This window comes from Poecilia reticulata, chromosome 13, assembly GCF_904066995.2.
Source record: "Poecilia reticulata chromosome 13, P_reticulata-male-v2, whole genome shotgun sequence".
Lineage (NCBI taxonomy): Eukaryota > Metazoa > Chordata > Actinopteri > Cyprinodontiformes > Poeciliidae > Poecilia > Poecilia reticulata.
In genome coordinates this window covers 30185989-30206365 of record NC_088842.1, presented here as the reverse complement: position 1 = coordinate 30206365, position 20377 = coordinate 30185989, and the positions used below count along the sequence as shown (strand labels likewise).

Here is a 20377-nt window from a genome sequence, read left to right as displayed (position 1 = left end):
TTGAAATTTAAAAGTGCTGCGGTACCGTTGTTCTATCACACCTGTTTCATACCGGACAACTTACAGCACCGGTGTTAACGCTATAAAATGAACGCTACGAAATACAGTTTTAGCAAGTTGCTCAAAGTCTAAACTGGTATTGTTGTGATTGTAAGGTGTAAAGTTTACCTTCAACCAAACGCCCCCCAAAGGAATCCCAGCGCCCCCTGTTGTAAAACTTTCCGCCAGCTTCCCGCTTGTCCCCTTTTCTCTAGCCATGCCCAGCGCCACTTGTTTTTAATTCCTTTCTCAAGTAAACATATTTCTTTACCGGGTGAGACAAACTCCATCTTCTTTCATATCGCATTTGATTTAACCGCTGAACCGAATGCATGCGCTTCTTTTCTACAAACCGTTTTACAGTCATTGGTCAAGAACACAGGAGCTAGAATTCTAATTGGCAGACATCTTTGTAGACGGAGCTCTTTAAGCCCGGAGACAAGTTTGGTTGAGGCGGACCGTTTGGTCAAAAGCCGGAAATCCGGCCCCCGGCCGGAACTCTTCAAGCCCTGGAGAATGCAAACTGTGTTAAATTTACCACTTGTCGCCACTAAACAACTTTAGTTGGAGTAAGTATCTGATTCCAACTTTAGCATTAGCTTCCACTAAATATCACTCTGGTGTAGCGTTTTAATGTTAGCTGTTTTGTGCTTTAGGTTTAGCCTTCCACTGGTATATTACATGTGAGTATGCTAACTGCTATATCTACCATTTGTCACCACTAAACAACTTTAGCTGGAGTCAATGTTAGAAAGCCTAATCTAACAGCTAAAAGCATTCGCTACCATCTCCTTCCCACATATTCTCAGCCTAAGGCTGTGCTGCGAGAGCTAACCTGTCCAGGTAGTTGACAATGTTTGGGTTCTTGTTTTCCCTCATCACCAGAATCTCGTTGATGATCAGCTCTTTCTTTGGCTGCTGCTGCAGGTTCATCTGTTTAATGGCAACCTGACAGGAAAGAACAATACAAGAAAAACATTGAAAAACAAAAAAAAAACCGTGAGGAGGTGCAAGGAGTTTTTATGGAGTGAAGTGGGCTAATCCTGAGGGTGAAACTGACGGATTAGCTATGATATAATCCAGGATGTTTTGAGAAATTAAATATGTTGCATCTTTCTGTTGTGTGAACTTCACCTGAACTCAGTTTCTCTTCTTTGTGCAGTTTTGCTTTAATTAAAAGCGTAAAATGAACCGACATTCACTTTACATGTCTCATTAGAAACTTCAAACTAGATTTTTATTTTTAATTTCAACTACATTTTCAAACATTTTATTCGGGTGGTTTTTCTACTTTGCTTGACAAAATATCAAAAGTAGCTGGTTTTCTTAATGTAATAATCAGAAATGCATTATCTTTCAAAGATAACTTTATTTTTTTTAAGTATTTTTGTTTGGCTTTTTTGTTACAAATTGAAAGAGAAGAAAACAAACCGACCTCTTGTCCTGTAGCGATGTCTATAGCTGTGTACACCGTACCAGAGGCGCTAAAAGGGAAAGGAAAGGGAGAAAGGTCTAGTTTAGACGAGCTGGAGGCAAAATAAAATTATGGTATTTAAGAAAAGATCAACATGTATTTTAGAATTAGAAACAATATTTATTTTTACAATAAAGACAAATCTTTCTGAATAGCTCAGAAAAATAAAATGAAAAATATTTAAACTCCTTCAGACAAAAAGCAAATTATGTTTTCACTATGAAATCCCATCTATAAGTGTATAATAATTTATATCTTAGAAAATACACAAGTTAATTTAACTTTGATTCAAATAATAAACAGTTGTATTTTCCTTAAAACTATTTTAATAAATAAATCTACCACTATGACATTACACTCTGTATCAACGTGTACCGACAGAGAGGCATTTGTTTTATAAATAATCATTTTAAGTGATACAAAAACACCAAAATGCATAAAAATTTATTTATTTTCTCAGATATCTGGCTATGTGTGGACTAGGCCTAAAACAAAGTTGTGGAAAATTCATTAAAAGCATGTTGACGGTTAATTATTTACCATATTTTCTGCACTATAAGGCGCACCGGATTATAAGGCGCACCTTCAATGAATGGCCTATTTTAAAACTTTTTTCATATATAAAGCATTATAAGGCGCATAGAATAGACGCTTCAGTTTGGGTTGCCAATTTGTTCCGTACTCTATTATTGCACATACACATTTGTAAAGAAGTGATTCCCAGAGTGCTTTATATAATAGTCTGCCCCAGTCATTGTTTCACTCACGGTGTTGGTGTTGCGATATTGTGCCCAACTGCTTTCTGGGTAACACAGACCAACCGAAACGCTGCTGCTGCATGCAGTCTCTGCCTCTCTTCTTCTCCCCCCACCCCCCTCCGCCCCCTGGCTTTAAATTTATTATCGTATTATCAAACTTTATTAACAAACCAGCGTTCTGACAACTATCCCAGCATGCACCGCACACTTCTTCTTCTACAGGGAAGATGAAGTCGGCGGCTGCTTACCGTAGTTGCTAGACCTGTTGTGGCTAGACCTGTTGTGGCTCAATATTGGTCCATATATAAGGCGCACCGGGTTATAAGGCGCACTGTCGGCTTTTGAGGAAATTGAAGGTTTTTAGGTGCGCCTTATAGTGTGGAAAATACGGTAGGTTTTTTTTAATGACTAAGCTTTACGTAATTATCATGTTTTAATAAAGCACTCACCCCTGTCCTATTTTTTCAAACCGAGTATATTTCTTCTTGGGATCTCCCACGCTAACAATTGTCCCTGAGAAGAGAAAAGAAAAGACAAAAGCAGCAGAAATTAACTTAATGAGGATGTAAAAACAGAAGCAGCACAAAGACCTCCAGAAAACAATAATAAAAAAGAGTTTTTAATGATAATTTAAAGATGATTTTATTGGACAGAAAAGTAAAGTGATTTTCTATCCATTTGGAAACTACTCTACAGCAAGTCTGTCAAACTCATTAACTTTAACGCTGCATGCAAAACAAAGGGAAAAAAATATTGAAGGAAAATAATATAAAAATAGTTTAAATTAAAAAACACACAAACATAAGAGGCAGGAAAACAGCTGAAGAGTAAAAATTGTCAACAGCAGGAAAGATTTGAGGATTAATTCTTGGAAAGAACAAGTGATGACGGAGAGAACGAACAGCCAATCAGATTTGAGGATTGAGCAGGAGTGGGCGGGGTCAAGTTTGTCAATCAGAAGCGGAAGGACAAGCAGTTTCCTGCTCTTACCAGCAGAGGGAGACCTGAGCACATCTGAACAGGCATGGCGCATGGTTTAAAAATATACAGATTTATCCAAACAACATCACTAATATACATCACAGCATTTTATCAGGGGAGTAAAGTTTTATTATTTTTTATTTGAGCTGCATTTTTAGTCTCTTTGTTGCCCAGTTGTTAGGGAGAACAGCTAAAAATAGACCAGAAGTTCAGCTCAAACAAAACGCTGCAGCTTAATCATTAAAGTTGGTAAAATTCACTGAGCAGGAAACAATGAGGGATGATATTTTTTTTAATTAATTGTCAGATTCCTAAGAATCAAATTAACCCTCTTAATGCCAATGTTGCTGCTTCCTCTGATCTAAAATTAGAAATGCTAAGCATTTCATTCGTAAACATTAGATTAACTAAAAACACTTTGGTCAAAAACTTTCTGCATTTCTGGGAAAATAAGCTGCTTTAATGTTAAGGAAGAAAATTACTGGAAGATAAATCAGATAAACCTGAGTAAATATAACTGAGAAAACAATAAATAAACTGCACAACATGAGCTTTTTTTAGCAGATAAAGTACTTTCATCCCAGATGCACTTTGTTTAATGTTGTTTAAATAACAGAGGAGTTGTAGAAGTCAGCAGCAGCTCGATTAAAACCTTAAAATAAACTTAAAATCTGCTCCCAGAAGAAAACAAAGTGATAAACAACATCTGATAAGACAGAAAGCAGCAGCAGCTCTCAGTCTGCAGTCAGGAAAAACGGCTCCATCTTTCATTCTGGATCTGTGCACTGCAAAAACACACAATACTGACCAGTATTTTAAGTCTAGGTTCTAGTACAAATATCTTAGTAAATATGAAATAAATAAAACCAAGTTACAAGTAACTTTTCAGCAATAATTAGGAGCATGTTTAAGTCATTAATTCTGTAATACTGATTAAAAGAATACTAGTACAAAAGGAAGATTATTTCAGCTACAATAACTAATTTTTCCCATGTTAAAAGTGAAATAATCTGTCAGTTGAACCAGTAACTTTTCATCACTTTTAAGGAATTATTTACTTGAAACAAGATGCTATTTCTTGCTGAAAAGTGACATTTAAGTTAGCTTTTATGCTCTAAAAAAGTAGAAAATATTGAACTTTTTTTTTATCATCAATAAAGTAGTATAAAGATGCATAATCAGTATTTGGATAGATTAGATTAAATATCATTGCTGAAAAGTTACTAGTGAGTTAGTCTTGTCTTATTTAAAGTGTAATAAGATATTTGGACTGGACACTAAACACAGTGACTTGGTAATATTTTGTGTTTTTGCAGAGTCTTGTGCAGCAGTGTGAACCAGAACAGAAGCAGCCAGACTTACGTAGTTTCTCCAGGATCTCCTCGTCAGACATCTTCTTCTTCTTGTTTTTATCTTGTGCGCGGGGCAGAGACGGGCCGGGGGCGGGGCTTGCACTGGGGGGGCTGCTGGGAGCTGCCTCTGCAGGTGGGGCGGGGGTAACGGCGGCGGCGGCGGCAGCGGGTATCGGTGGGATGATGGGGGAAGTGGCTGCATCTTTGGTGGAAGGAGGAGGGAACGGCTCGATCACTGAGCGGGTGTAAATCTGACGACACAAACAGGTTAAACTGGATTAAACAACGCGCTTACACTAAATTATGCTTTAAAATGTTTGCAGCAATTTAGTACTTAGGGCCTTACCAAGAAAAATTTTTTAAAAAGTACAATTACGAAAGTCATAATATTACAAGAATAAATTTGAAATAATATGATAATGAATCAGAATATTGTTGGAATAGTACGATGGCTTTATTCTTGTAATATTATGACTTTATTCTTGTAACTTTATAATTTTTTTATTTTCTTAGCATAACTTTAATACTCTCTTGTAATTTAGAGAAGATCTTTAGCCAAGTTTTATTTTAGCAAGAAACAAGAAATCTATGAAAGGATGATAAAAAATTAACTCAATCAAGACGTAACTGAAGATAAATTGAGAGAACAAATAGAAAACAGCAATTTAGACTCATTACCAGGCTTTAAGGGCAAGTTCAACATTTGCTTAATATTTCTAAATCTTGATAGCAATAAGCAACTTTAAACCAACTTTCAATAGTTTTTGCTACGTTTTCTGACTGATAAAGTCCAGAAAAAGCTCTGAATAGTTTTTAAAAAACAGATATTTTAGGTTTTAGGACCATCAGGATGAGAAAAGTCGGTCAGTATTAAGAAAATGCAGGCATGTTTGAGATGGTGGGACTCAGTTGCATTAAAAAGTCATCGCCATGGAAACCCTAATGGCGCCGTGGAAGCAGCCTCTCCACCACCACCAGTCTGTGTGTGTGTGTGTGTGTGTGTGTGTGTGTGTGTGTAAGGAAAGATCGGCGTACATTAGTACATTTTACATTTTAACTCTTAAAATGTTTACTTTCATAAGGTTGTGTATTTTACAGTAAGACTTCAGGTTGGTTTATGTTGTTTCTCTCTATGAATGCAGACAGTTCTAACAAAGTTCAGCTTCTATGCACCACAAATCTGGAACAAACTTTCAGAAAACCGCAAAGATGCAGAAACACCGAGTTCCTTTAAATCAGGGCTAAAAACCAACATGGTTAGGGTTTTCTTTGATTCATAAAAACTGGATCGACATATCTGATATAAATTTACTAAATGATTTTGATTATGACATTTGAGGAAAAGTAATATTTATTGGATGTTTTCATGATGTTAATTAATTAATTCAACAGATAATTCAGTCCTGTAACATATAATACTTGAAAATTAATATGGAGTTTTTTTGAACAAACAAACAAAAAATATTTTCATGATTTGATTTTTTTAATCAAGTGTCAATATGCTTTTATTTTTTATTTTTTTTTTGTCTTTATAAATAGTATAATCTATCTCAAGTATCCAGCTGTTCCCTTGGCTCTATTAACAGAGGATTATAGAAATACAACATGTAACTTTTTTTTTTTAACTAAGATTTAGTTTCTAACATCTTTAAGATCAAATTAATTTGGTTGGAGTTTGTAGATTTTACCACAAGGTGTCACTAAATCACACATACAAGATTTTTCTTTTAATCTTCGCTACTACAGTTGAGTCATTTTTCACATTTAATAAACTGCTACACTGAATAAAAGGTATCTCAATGTATCGTTTTATTTTACACCGCAACATTTTAAAAGTCCAACTTGTTACAATTTATTTAAATAATCTTAACTTGGCAGCTTCATTTAAAACTGTAATATGTTCAGTACACATCTTCATAACTAAAGAACAGATCAGTTATGAAGAACAAGTTAAAAAAGACAAAAGGTAAAATCTGAGCTGAACGGTAAGGAAAAGTTTTAACACTCCTCACCTGACCTGCAGGAGAACAAAGAGCTTCTTTGAAAGAGTTTCCCTATAAAAACCTGAGTTTCCCTGTGACTGATCTAAACACTGAAGGCTTTGTCTTCTTATTATACCGACAATCACTCCACTTGGAACATGTTCAGTCAGAGAAAAAAAGAAAAAAAGAAAAAAGACACGGATATGACTGAAAACTGACTTCTTGTTTCCTCTAAATTAATTAAAATTGCAGCAGTCGTTTCATTTTCTGCAGTAGAAATAGTTCGTGTGTAGAGTTAAAATGATGGATGTAACAGGGTTTTGTTCAGCCTCAGAGGCATTTTGAGGATCATTTTAACCATCGTATTTTTCTTTACTTTGTGAGAAAAAAACTTTCAAATGTAAAGTTTTAAAGCTGCAGCATGTAACTTCTATAAAAACAAGTTTTTTTTATATATTTGTTAAAACTGTCACCATGTTATGAAAGTTGAAATTATGACAGATAATCTGTGAAAATAAAATCGATCTACTCCACTTTCTCCTTGAATAATTATTGCCTCTCGACCAAAAACAACCAATCAGAGACAGACAGAAGGAGGTTCTTAGTGCTGTCAATCAATCTCTTGAACTTGCTGCTAAATGTGCTAAATAAGGGAAAACAACTTACCGTTGCAGGAAAACTGTTTATCCGCCATGATTGGATGCTATGCTAACTAGCAGAAGCATTCATGATAGGCTCTACGCCACATGGAGGGTGATTGACAGCGCTAAGACCCGCCTCCTGGCTCTGATTGGTTGTTTCTAGTTAGAAGTTAGGAGAGGTACTCGTATAGGCGACTGTTTCAATAAATATGTATAAAAATATTTTTGTACGAAAACAGGTTTATGGCTGAGTTTTTGACTAAAGTTTAAAGGATGCATGAATTTAAAAAAACGATAAAGAAAGCGTGTTTGTTTCTTGCCGATTTGGTGTGTTCAGGACGAGGGGCGATCACCGGCGGGGGCTCGGCGTCGTCTTCGTCTTCATCCTCGGACACGGTTGCTACGGCGGGCATCTCCGACACGGCCTTGGAGCTCTGCGTGATGTCACAGGGGAGGAATGGGCGGAGCCTCAGTGACTTTACGGTTGCATGAGCGATCATGGACACCAGGCCCAGCATTGCTTCCTGCTGTCACTTCCTCTGCTGCTTCTTAATCTCATCACGCTGCCGTTCTCTTGCCTATCTTCAGCTCAACTTCCCTCCTCTGCTTGTTGCTCGACTCAACCTGCCTCTCGTCTGTCCAACTTGCTCATGGTGGGAGGCGTCTGAAAGCCCGGCTCAGGTCGGGCTCCTGGAGCCGCGCTCTGTTCTGTCCCGGTGTCTGTGTGATGCTCAGAGGCTCGGCCCGTGGCCAAGCTGCAGGCAGGCAAACGGCGGAAGGAGGAAAAGATGCTGATTCACAGTGCAGGGAGGAAGAGAGCATCTCAACGAGCGCCTCCCTCTCTCTTTGTTCAGCCGTTTGGTTTGGGGGCGTCCGTCAGACAATGTTTACAATTTGGGCAAAACGATGGCGTCTTATTCAGGGTGAATGAGCGCAATCTTTCAACCAATCAGATCCAATAAAATAAATGTTACAAGAAGTTAGAAGAAAATCCCCAAAGCTCACACTTAGGTAAACGTAGCGAATTTTGAAGGTGAAATTATGATTATCAAAGGCTTTTTAAAGATCTTTACAATATATACACTAAGATTACAGGAGGTGAAATATATACTTCTATCAGAATACTAGGGAATAATTAACAGAGATCATTTATACAAGTTTTACAGCTTGTGACTAATTCTAATAACAGAATTATTCTTACCGTTATGATGGAGGAGTTGAAGGCGTCTGCAGTTTTATCTGCAGGGAGATAAAAATAAAAACTTTTCTCGCATCGCTTGGTTTAAGTCTGGAGGTTAATGTTAGACGTAAAGCAAAAACATTTTAATCTGCCGATTAATCCTGCTTCATTTTATGCAATGACAAAGCTTCTCCAAGTTTTAAACTGTTGTCTCCGTTTCTATAAATAAAGCGTTGTGTTCTCATACCTGTGAAGCTCATGTATTTCTGGCTGTTGGCCGTTTCCTTCGAGTCGTAGAACTTTAAGACGTCGAGGACGGCCTGAGGATTCTTCTTCTGCTCCAGTTTGGTGATGTTGGACGTCTGCAGCAGCCGGGCCCATTGCTCCGGCATGCCCTGCAAAACACACACAGTTATTACTTCATACACTCATTTGTATTTACAATCTAAAGCAACTGCATGGCAGCCATTCAGCTTCATTCAAACCCAAAATTTAACCAGCATTTCACACTGGGCCAATCAGGAATGAGCTACTTTTGCTCGCTGTGAGGTGATTGATAAAGTTTTCTAATTGTGATTCTAATCAGCTTGAAAAACAAAAGCTGTCCAAATTTAACTATTTGAATTAAACTACATTTGGTATTTTACTCATGCTCTTATTTCGAAGTGGGTTGTCTTTCTTTCTTTTTCCCCAAACAGGAGCAAAATAAAACTGACAGCAGAGTGAAAAAAAAACTTAAAACAATATCTAAGGTCATTATAGAACATCTAAGTTATAATTAAATTGGTGTTTGAGTGTTGTAGTCTTTCAACGGCAGATATACTTTGAACTGAAGTTAGCGTTTTAGCATTAGCACTGCTGATGTTTATAATTATTGCTTTAGGGTGAAAACAACTAACTTTTTAGTTAACCATATTTTTATTTTTATGTTTTTTATGACAATTGATTAAAAAGCCCAAATTCTGTTGCATTGAAGTTTTGCAATGTCTTGTTAGGAAAACTTACTATTTCAATTCAATAGTTTTCAGACTTTCTGAAAGTTTTTTTAATTTTCTTTCAGACCAGTTATTCCTGACCATTTTCTGAGAAATCTCTCTTAACTAGGTCACTTTCAAGAGCCCCACTTCCTGAAAACGTGTTAATCAGATGGAGACTTTTTTCTTCAGCTGAGTCTTCTTTTGTTTGACGTTTGTCTAAAATTAGTTTTTTAAGCTGTCATGATCAGGTAATCAGACTGGAGTGAAGATACCTCAAAGTAAAAATAAAAAACAGTCTGCAGATGACAATAAAGGATGGACTTATTGTATAAGTGCTGTCCTCCCAACCCAGGAAGGATGTATAACACAGCAGTCTTGTTGCATTTGTACCTCAGTGAAGCAACTGGGTCACATCTCCTTGTTTTCCTGCTCCTTCTCTCACTCTCTTCTGTCAGAATCAGTCCATCACAAAGCCGCTCAGTTTCTGCTCCATCACTCCATCCCTCCTCTGACCTTTCCTTCATTTTCCACCCATGCTTTGCTAATCGCCGCTGCCTGTTTAGCAGACAGTGAGGACTCTTTGCATGCACATATATCACTGAACTGTGACCCAGAATGCAAACAAGGAAACAATAATCATGCACTCACAGAGAAGATGGGAGTTTTTTTTTTAGTTTTGCACACAGCGTTGGACTTGCAGATAAAAGAGCTTGGTCAGGCGGATCAAGTGACTCAGCTCAACAAGATGGCCTTTGTCTGATGGGACTATTTTAAAAAACTTTTATTCGGTGTGTCTGCTTCCATCAAGCTCACGAGCAAACACACAAATATTCACGCAGCAATGAGCTCTGGGGGCGATAATTAGAGTGGCGTTCGGTGGGGAATGTTAACAGACTTACAGTAAACTCCCCAGTAACAGCATCAAAACCGACGTGGATGGTGTGCTCAAAGTCTGACGGCAGAGAGATCTCAGGACGCTCCTTCTTCCTATAGGCTGAAAGAAAAGAAAAGAGAACCAGGACAGTTTAAGGATATTTTAATTTCAGTAGGATTACCCAGACGTTTTCTTCTGGCATAAACTGAGATGGATTTGTTGCAAACCGGACCTCAAAAGGCCAAGATGCCATCAGGTTATTAAATCAGCAGTAATAGAAATCCCTCATGGGACAAACCTTTGTGGTAAGTGAATAAATAAGAAGAAAGGAAAAAAAGACAATAAAAGAGAAAAGAGAGAATTAATCATAAAAAATACATAAAGAGCAGTTTGAGAGAGAATTATAACGACAGAGACGCCATATGTTGTAATTTATTCCTGAGGGAAATCATAACTCCAAATCCTCATGGGATGACGAACAATGCAAGGACCACCAGCCGGCTGCAAGGCATCATGGGTAATCTATGTCTGGATGTGGACATGTGGCGTAAATTAGCCTAAAAAAAATAAATAAGTAAAAGGGTTTTGTTCCAGGCAGACTGCAACACAGACTGCTACAGGAGAACTTTCCTGCCCTCAGCCATCAACATCTACAAAAACTCTTTGGCAAATCTTGAATTTAATTTCCCTTTGGGATCAATTCTGTATTTTTGAATTAAATTAGATTTTAACTATATTTATACAAGTGTGGATCACAGACTGTAGCTTTATTTTGGTAGATAAAGCTACAGTTTATGACATTACAGGGAAAGGAAATAAAATAAAATGCCATTTTACAAACGCAGCAGGCTGAAGCTTTCCAACCTGAAGCACCTGAAACAGTTTTCATCCGGATCTCTGTGCACATGCAGAAGTGTGCACAGCTCGTCTGGCATCCGTGTTTTTGTTTCACGCCTTCATTGCTCAGTTATGTGGAAGAGGAAGAGGATCATGAGACTTCACTTCTTCTGCAGCAGCGCTCTCTTTGGTCGTTATTTGACATAATAAAAAGTCTCTGCAACTTACCTCAACTTGAGTTTGATGCTAAACTATCATTTTCCACTCCGATAATAAAAATGGTAAGAGGAAGTCGTCATCCTCCTGACTGGGTTCATGCGCAGGTTAACCACTGATACGTGCTCTTATGAAGGCTGACAGGCGAGCGGCTAATTTGTTATTGCTAAGCTTAAATTGCCTTTTGGCAAACAAAACAGCAGTAACCGTGCAAACAGCATGGATTCATGAACAGCTCTAAAAGATTACAAAAAGCAACAAATCACATTTATGGAAAGTCAAGAGCAGATGAGAAACTTACTGTCCCAAACGGTTACAAAGTCGTTTAGACTTTAAAATCTGAAAACTGCTTTTTAGCTAAAGATTATTTTACTAATGGAGTATTCTGAGATTTCTCATTTAATCACTTAAGATTTTTTTATGCAACATCAGAAATAAATAAAAAATGCAAATAAACAAATAATTATTCCTATTCTTACAGAAAGTAAACATTTTACTGCAACAAAGCAGTTTTTTAGTGAAGGTTTGATCATTTGTAGCAGTGGATTCATCTGCAGCTAAAATAACATTTCTAATAGTGCAGGGATGATCTGTTGATCATTTTATTAACTGATTAGTAATTAGAAAAAGATGCTTCATAGGATTTTTTCCTTTACAAAGAAGGTTTCTAATCTTTAATTGAAACTGTACATTTTGTTTGTACAGTTTTATCTTAATTACTACTAGTGTGTTTTTGAGTCTGTTTGCTCCAGCTCAGGATTAATCAATTACTAAATTAGTTTGTAATTATTCTAATAATTGATTGATCATTATTAATCCAATTATTTGTTTATTTTGCCCAAATGCTTTTTTTAAATTACTCAGTCCTATTTCAATTTTAACAATATTAAACTTGTAGGTGAGTTTGAAAAAGCAAAAACTTTATTTTTAAGACTTATTTTCATGTACAGCAACACTTATTATTAAATAAAACATAAACATGTTTACTGCTGAATGAGAGAGGTGTGTGTGTGTGTGTGTGTGTGTGTGTGTGTGTGTGTGTGTGTGTGTCAGAACTGCAGCCGGAGCAACACCTGCTGAGATCAAAGTTAAGCCTTCACGTCGGCTTTAATAAGGATTAACAAACAACGCGTTGATAATCTTCATCAGGTCTGGAGGGAAAAAAAACTCTGCAGATTATCATGGACTGAGTTATTCAGAGCGTTTCAACGAGCTGGGTGGCGAGGAGGAACCACACATCTTCCTCCTATCTCCTCAACAGGAAGTGTGTGATTTAACACCAACTGTAAAACATTTGAGTCACCTTTAGTTGCGTCTACTGGCTTTTGCTCTTTAAGTCAAATAAAGTTAGTGAGTTTAAGATTTTGAACCTAAACATGAGTTTGTGGAAGATAATCTTACAGTAGTGAGTTGTGTTAACTTTTTATTAGAGTTGAATAAACTGGAGTTTTTAGATTAGCACTTATAAAAAACTGAAAGAAGAAAAAGACAGGAGTGGGAACTAATTTAGTTCACACTAAATGTTTTTTTATGATTTTATTGGCTCTAGTGGCCTTTATTTGACAGTTAATTGACAGGAAAGAAGGGGAAGACATGTGGCAAAGGTCACCAGGCCGGGAATCGAACCTGCAGCAGCCGCGTCGAGGACTGAAGCCTCCATATGTGGGTTGTGCTTAACCCCTGCACCACCACAGCACAACCCACACAAAATGTTTTTGAGCTGAATTAATTGTGATGTTTAATAAAATTCATCATCAGATCAGAAATTTTGTTCATGCAATTTAAAACAAGAATTTAAATGATTCTAAAGTAAAATAAGTAGTTACTTTAACTTGTTATTGTGAGTGAAATAATAGAGAAACATTTGTTTTAACTAGCAGTTTTTGTCTTGCATATTGTGAAATTATTTGGTTTAAATTGCAGCATTAAGTTAAAACTCACAATTCAAGATTAATTAACTTAAAAAACAAAGTTTAGACAACTTGTCTCATGTTATTAAATCAACTTCATGAATTTTAATTTCTGAGCTAAAACCAAAACAATTTTCTTGTTGACTTAAATTACATTTTCAGGGCAGCAGGTGGACTTTCATTTTCAAGATAAACTATCTTCAAATGTTTTACAGTGTAATTGAAGTTCATGCTCTAAATGGTGCATAAAATACTAATTATATGAAACCCTGGCTCTGTCTAAGAAAATAATGCATGTATGCAAGTGAGGGAAATCAGGACTAGAGCACCTGTTTTAAGCAGGAGTTTTGTAAACAGAAGAAGCAAAGAGAAGGAGCAGAGAGTTTTAGTTTTTCTGACACAATAAGGCCAGACAGATGTACTCCGTCCTACTCTGCACTAACGCAAAGAAGAAAAGGTAGAAAAAGACAAATTACAAGAGGTTAGAGCATATCTTCTGCCTACTGGTCGACTCTGTCTGATACCAAGAATAACAATTATAGTTTTAAGCTGGAAAACATTTTAAATATCCAAAATAAACAGAAACAACAAATAAAATGAATTATAACATCTCTGTAAACAAAATTGTCCTTCAAAAAAAGGGATAGTTGAGACCAAAACACCAAACTGAAGACTTTTATCATTCCGTTTTTGGTAGAAAGAGAAAAACAATAAACCACGCAGATGGAAATTACTAAGCTGGTTTTAATTTATCCCGTGATTAATTGATTATTGTTATAGGCAGTTTACTGCCAAATTAAATCAATGTAAAGATGTTCAATATTTATTTTTAAGCAGCAGTAATTAAATGCAGCTATTTATCAATATTTTACCAGTCTGTTAATGGGTTCTATCATGCAGTCTGCCGTAACCGGCCCCTGGAGGACGTTTGTGATCCTGTTGTGGCCCAAAATGAAAATGAGTGGAGAGCGCTCACTCTTATCGCTCCCGGTGAGGATGAATCGGATGGAGCGGTCCTTCTTCTTCTTGTCCTCCGGGTTGGGCGGCAGCGGCTTGGAGCCGTGGTTCAGGGGCGTGGGGTCCTTGTTGCAGGAGCCGATCATGGTGCTGGTGTTCCTCATGGGAGGAGCTGGAGGCTTGTCCTCGACCTCCCCATTATCAGACATCTTCAGATAGGCTGCAGCTGGCCGCTCCTGCACAGAAACGGGCCAATCACAGGGAAGATGCTGTCAGAGGACAAAACGTCAGCCAATCAAAAACAAGATTAATAAATATTCACCAAATTATTAGGATCCAGTCACAGTATTGTTAACGTTGATATTAGCTGCATTTAACTGCCTTGTTGCTAAAATGGAATCTCATTTGGCGGATTACTTTGATAAAAGAATAAACCAACAATTCTAGTTCATAATTAAAGGGGACAAACAAGTTAGAATAGAATCTGCTACGTAAAATATGTTTAATAATTATTTTTAAAACAAATTCGTCCTCACATAATGAGATTTAGCTTTTTGAGCTCATTTCAGAATCACCTGTTTAAGCAAATAACCTGCTGCTGGCCACGCCCCCCAACTTAAAGTTCACACTTTAGACACATGAAAATGGCTGCAAACAGATGCACGACTGTACTGCGGCACATCTTTGGAAAGCATTAGCAGAGCCTCCTGCAAAACCAACAACAGTGAGACAAGTGGTTTCTAGATGTCAAGTTAACAACTAAAACACTTGTCTTTTCCAGCAGCCATTGTACAGCACATACAGCGATAAAAACAGCTGACCAAATGTGCTGGGTTGCTAGGTGACGGGCAGCACCATAATTGGGAGGTTTTTGAAATGGCTCGTTTTCCGGACACTAAAAAACACCAACTAATTTCCAGAAAACGGCTGGAACACAGAAACACAAAAACATTTAAAAAATAAACGCATACATACATATACACATGTATACATGTATACACATGTATACATGTGTATATGTATACATGAAATAAACTACATGTGAAACGCATTGCTTAAAAGTTACTATATGTTAAAATCATTTACCATAATTGTTTTTTTATGTGATTTCTGGGCTGCAGTGCTCCATAAAATACTTTAAACGGTCCTGGCTGTTCGTCATATGGTGCAACTCATTGGTCAGCCTGTACAGGAAGTCCACTGCAGACCAATCAGAGCAGCGTTAGCCCTGCCCACTGAGTTTGAAGTAAGTAGATTGTCAAAATTACAATAAAATATTTCCATATAACTGGGTATGGAGAGTTTTTGTGATCTGCTATAAATACATAAGGAAATAAGTACATTGGATTATTTCACTGTAAAAGCTGGAATAATCTGCAGTAATATCTGCATTTTTATGTACATTCTGTTTGTAAAAAGAGTGAGGAAATGTTTTTCTGGATGTCAGACGTCAATGGTTTAGTTAATGGAGCAAAATTCCCTTCCACTTGAGGGAAAATCTTCTAAAATAAAATGAAATAAATGGACAGAGTTTCCATTTGCTCAGAGCGGTCAGTTTGATCTACAAACACCAAGCTGACTAAATCACAGTGTGTGTTTTTTCTGTTAACATGCGTGTACTGACTCAGAGCTTAATGAGTCTTGGTCGAAAGATAACACCACATTTATCCACTTTGATGTGTAAGTGTAACCTGCAGTTTGCACACACAGCTGAGAGGCAAATAAAAAAAAAAGCCAACGTAATGACCGGTTCTGCCACACACAGAAATACACAATCAAACACTGAACCTAGGAGCTAACCTCTTATAAATGCTCCAGTGAACACAGAGAGTCACGAGGAGGATGTATGTAGGTCAGAGCTGCACGAGCAAGTCAACAAACAGAGGAAAATGTGAAATTTACAGGAAACACAATGAAAAAGAAAAACTTTCTCCATGTGTTTTCAGCCTTTTGTACAGGAAAGCTGCTTAATATTTCTGTCCTTCCACCTTAAGGTATAAACGGAAATGGCTCCTGATGCACTAAATTTGTCAAAGCCAACTAAATAATTCACTTTGACTAAAATAGAAAATACTATTAGAAGAGACTGAATTAACTCTGAACAGAGACCGGACGTTGAGCTTGAATTATAAAACATTTCCTCTAAAGTTTGCAGCATCAGACTGAACTCGTCTCATACACAGCTGTGTTTTGTACAGCTGTTGGTCTGTTTACAGGGTTTTGATTGCGCCGCACCATTTTAAATGTAATTGTTAAAAATGCTAATTGTGTTGTTACAGATTGGTTTAAATCTCAAAATAAAAAAAACACCCAACACCTGCAAACTAAGAACTATTAAAACTGCTTTATTGTTCTATTTCAGGGTTAATCACAAAAAAAAGCTAAAAAATATCAAAAGTTTACAGGAAATTTTAAAATTTCACAACGTTGTGTTACTGGGAGAGACTATTTACAAAACTTAAACACCAACTACAGTCTTAAAAAAGGCAATGAAATACAATAAAAATAAATAACAATCTTTGGCAGCTAAGATTAAATATTCTTAGGTTTCTAGATCCTCGTTTTGTTTAGTAATGTCTGCAGCTTGGTGAACTACAAACCCAGTTTAACCAGTCTTTGCTATGACTGTTACTGGTGAATAAGAAATCCCTATTTAAAATATAAAAACAAATTATGTTTAGCCTGGTGGGGCAGCAAGAAAAGCCTGGAGGCCCGCCAGGCTTATAATACACTGGATAAACCCTGTATCTAATGTTAATTTTCAGCTTTATGAAGAGATCTGCATCTGAAATACAACAAAAAAATACTCAGCATCAACAAACAGCTTGTAGATCTTACCTTATTTGAGTTTAGAGCTCAATTTTTAACCCCAAAAATAAAAGCAAGCAACAATTCGAGAAGTTTTTCAGCAAGAAAAGAAAAATGTTGAACCTCCTCAGAGCATCGATACAGGAGCGAGACTGAAACTGTGAAGCCATGTGGACTTTTAACCCGTCCTGCCTCCCGCAGACGGTGACATCAGCTTGGTGTCAGAAGGTGAGTCACACGTGGAAGCAGTAAAAGTTCACAAACGCATCCAAACGTCCCAGAACCGTTTGGGTCATTTAATCCGGCACCATAACCCTAGAGGGGGAACGTCACCCACACACGAAGGACAGCAAGCACTTAGAGAGGGTGTGTGAGTGTGTTTGTAGCCATCTCGCATACAAACAGTCGTTGTTTAGAAGGAAGTGATGGAGTCTTTATTGTCTGCGTCTCCCTTACACACACACACACACACACACACACACACACACACACACACACACACACACACACACACACACACACACACACACACACACACGCACACACACACACACACACACACACACACAGCAGATGTCTCAAATTTCAAACACTGCTGTCAGTTTCCAGTTTCAGCGGAACCCGGTTTCCAAACAATCCCATACTGTCTACTACACAACACACACACAAACACATGCACGCACACACACACGCACACACACAACTGAACACAACACACACACACAACTGAACACAAGGTTACACCCATTGATGTGAAAGGATTCCCCAACCTGCAGCAGGTTATTAAAAATCCTAATAACTTGATCTTGATTTTTATTGCCAAGACAGACGCCACTGACCTGTTTCAACTTAGATTCTTAAGAAATTAGAAGATATTTAATGAAATATATTTGTTTAAATGTTTTAATGAGGAAAACAAGTTTTTATGAGAGTCATCAGCTTGGTGAATTTGTGTGGTTGTTTCTTAAACACAGACAGTGGTTCGCACAATTTTATCAAATTTCAAGCTAATTTCATTATCTGTAAAAACGATATTAAAGTATAACTTAATAAGATGCTCAACATTCCTGATTTTAATTTTTGGGAATCTTTTGTGTTCCCGTAAAATTACTACGTCTTTCTTCTAATATTCCAACATTATTCTGGTAATATGATGATTTAATTCTTGTACAAATATTTTCTAATATCCTGACTTTATTCTCCTATTTATTTTTTCCTTATTCTGGGCCAAATATTCTGTCATAGAAAAATAAGCCTCACTGGGACGCATATATTCTAACTGACCAAATACAACTATATACAAATCCCTCAAACTTTGCACAAAATCATAAAAAAAGTGACATTTAAATTTCCTCTCCTTTTTTCCAACTAAGCAGTAAACAAATGGGTTAGCATGAGGAGAACATTTTAGCTTTCTGCATCTGCCCACCAGGGTATTACGGTCATATTATCATTAAAGACAAAGAAAGGGAAAAGGAAGAGAAGCAGCAACTATATAAACACAAAACTTCTTAACCTGTTCAGGTGATGAAATCATGTAAAGTTTAAGATTAAAAAGCAACAAATCTAAAGCAAAATAAACATTTTCTGACAGTGATTTAAAAGGAGTACCAAGACGGTGTAAACATGGTGAGTAAAAGCCTTGATTTGCTGAGGAAAATGACAGACTCTTCCTGCAGTACCGGTCACACACACACACACACACACACACACACACACACACACACACACACAGAAACCCGGTGTGTGTTAGGAGTGTGTGAGTGATGAGGAGGCACCACGCTGTCAGAGACCGTAGATGATATCCTGCGATAGATCAGGATCCCTGCAGAGATGATTACAGAGACTCTGAGTCTCAAATCATCTGAGCTGTCAAATCCGACCAATTCTGAGCTACAAAGGTGATCTGGGCTGGAAAACCCATTAATCCCAATTCATCCCTCTTCAGATGACCTAATCTGGACTACGAGCAGTCAGACTCAGAACTATTAAATCTATTAAATAAGATGGGAAAAAACAAAACAAAAAGGTCAATCGGATGAGCAGCAATATTCTGCTGCTGAATAAGTTCTAATGGAAACAGAATAATTATTTTAATTATTGATTATTCTGACGGTTAATTGGATAAAGAAAACTGACACATTCTGCAGATTTTTCATTTAACCTCTTAAGCCGTTATTAAAATGTCAAAAGAAGAAAATAAAACTATTCAATTCCTTTTTGAATGACAAAATAAATATGTTATTGTCTAAATTGTAATAGCAGTATTCCTTTAGTAAACACTTGATAATTTGTAGCAAAGGATGAATCTGAATGTACTTCCATCATCAACATGTGAAAAGCTCAGTCCTTCCTGCTTGATCAGTACAGAGTGGAGCTGATCTGGTGACTATTTTATTATTTTAAATTAATAATTAGATAGAAAAAGGTGCTTAAAAGGCATTTACTAACAGAATTTGAACCAAGTGAAGCTAAAACTGACACCTAAAGAGTTCTGGGAAGAACATTTTTATAGAGAAAGTTTTTTTTCATCTTAAATTAAAAACTTATATATATTTTGTACAGTTTTACAAAATATATATATTTTTCTGGTCTATTTCAGAGTCTGTATACTTCTTGTTCTAGAGCACAAGAACAGCGATTACACCGGGTTCTTATTTATAAACATAGCTGTACCCAAAATAGGAATTTGCTGTTTCCATTGGATTGAAGTGGGTCAGAACCAACCAGGTGCTGCAAATTATAGGACCCAAATAACTGATCTACTTTGGTTCGACCACATCTATCAAATAAAACCAGGAATGATGTTTGTCTGCTGGTCTGAAGCGTGCAGACGCGTTTTAGTTCAATGTTGAGGAGGAAAAACAGCAGCAATGATATGAAGCCTTTTCCAACTATTTAAAGTCCTTTACTCTACAGAAAGAGTTTTAAACTCATGTTCATTTTGGGCCAGCATAGTGGTGGAGGATTCTGGTCTTTTCCCCCCCATGGGGACTCGGCAGCGTGAAGAGAAAAAAAAAACAACAGTTGGAGACAGGAAACAAATACTGTTAAATCATCTAATGTGTTTGGTTTCCACACAAATTTCTTCCATTTTCATTCATATCAAATCAGTTTTGCGCTTCAGGATGTGATTAAGTACATCTCTGCTGCTCAGAGAAACCAACCAACTCTTCAAATCTTATCCATGTATGTAATAAAATTAAATTTAGCTGCAGCATACAGTCTGTCATTCCATTATCCATCTAATGTGTGCAGGCCTACATATAGAGACATTCATTATTCACGTTGGCACATCTGAAGAGACGGGCGCCGGATTGTGTCAGCACTTCCTGGGAATGAAGGATCAGCAGCAGCAGACACATTTACTGGAACAGGACACACATTTAAC

At 37.0% G+C, this 20377-nt stretch overlaps 1 protein-coding gene across 2 annotated transcripts in view; it reads right to left on the bottom strand.

Moving 5' to 3' along the window:
- The window catches only part of pak1 (p21 protein (Cdc42/Rac)-activated kinase 1), a 55203-nt gene that overhangs the window by 10840 nt on the left and 23986 nt on the right, over nucleotides 1–20377 (bottom strand). The window contains exons 3-11 of one of the 2 annotated variants that reach the window (XM_017308397.2): nucleotides 14198–14414; nucleotides 10284–10378; nucleotides 8655–8802; nucleotides 8429–8466; nucleotides 7548–7661; nucleotides 4615–4855; nucleotides 2721–2784; nucleotides 1475–1523; nucleotides 875–987 (exon numbers count right to left, since the gene is read on the bottom strand). In XM_017308397.2, the coding sequence (XP_017163886.2) occupies nucleotides 875–987; nucleotides 1475–1523; nucleotides 2721–2784; nucleotides 4615–4855; nucleotides 7548–7661; nucleotides 8429–8466; nucleotides 8655–8802; nucleotides 10284–10378; nucleotides 14198–14387 (1052 nt within the window). In that variant the 5' untranslated portion in view covers nucleotides 14388–14414. The remainder of the gene's footprint in view (nucleotides 1–874; nucleotides 988–1474; nucleotides 1524–2720; nucleotides 2785–4614; nucleotides 4856–7547; nucleotides 7662–8428; nucleotides 8467–8654; nucleotides 8803–10283; nucleotides 10379–14197; nucleotides 14415–20377) is intronic. The other variant, XM_081615041.1, reaches the window with a different exon arrangement.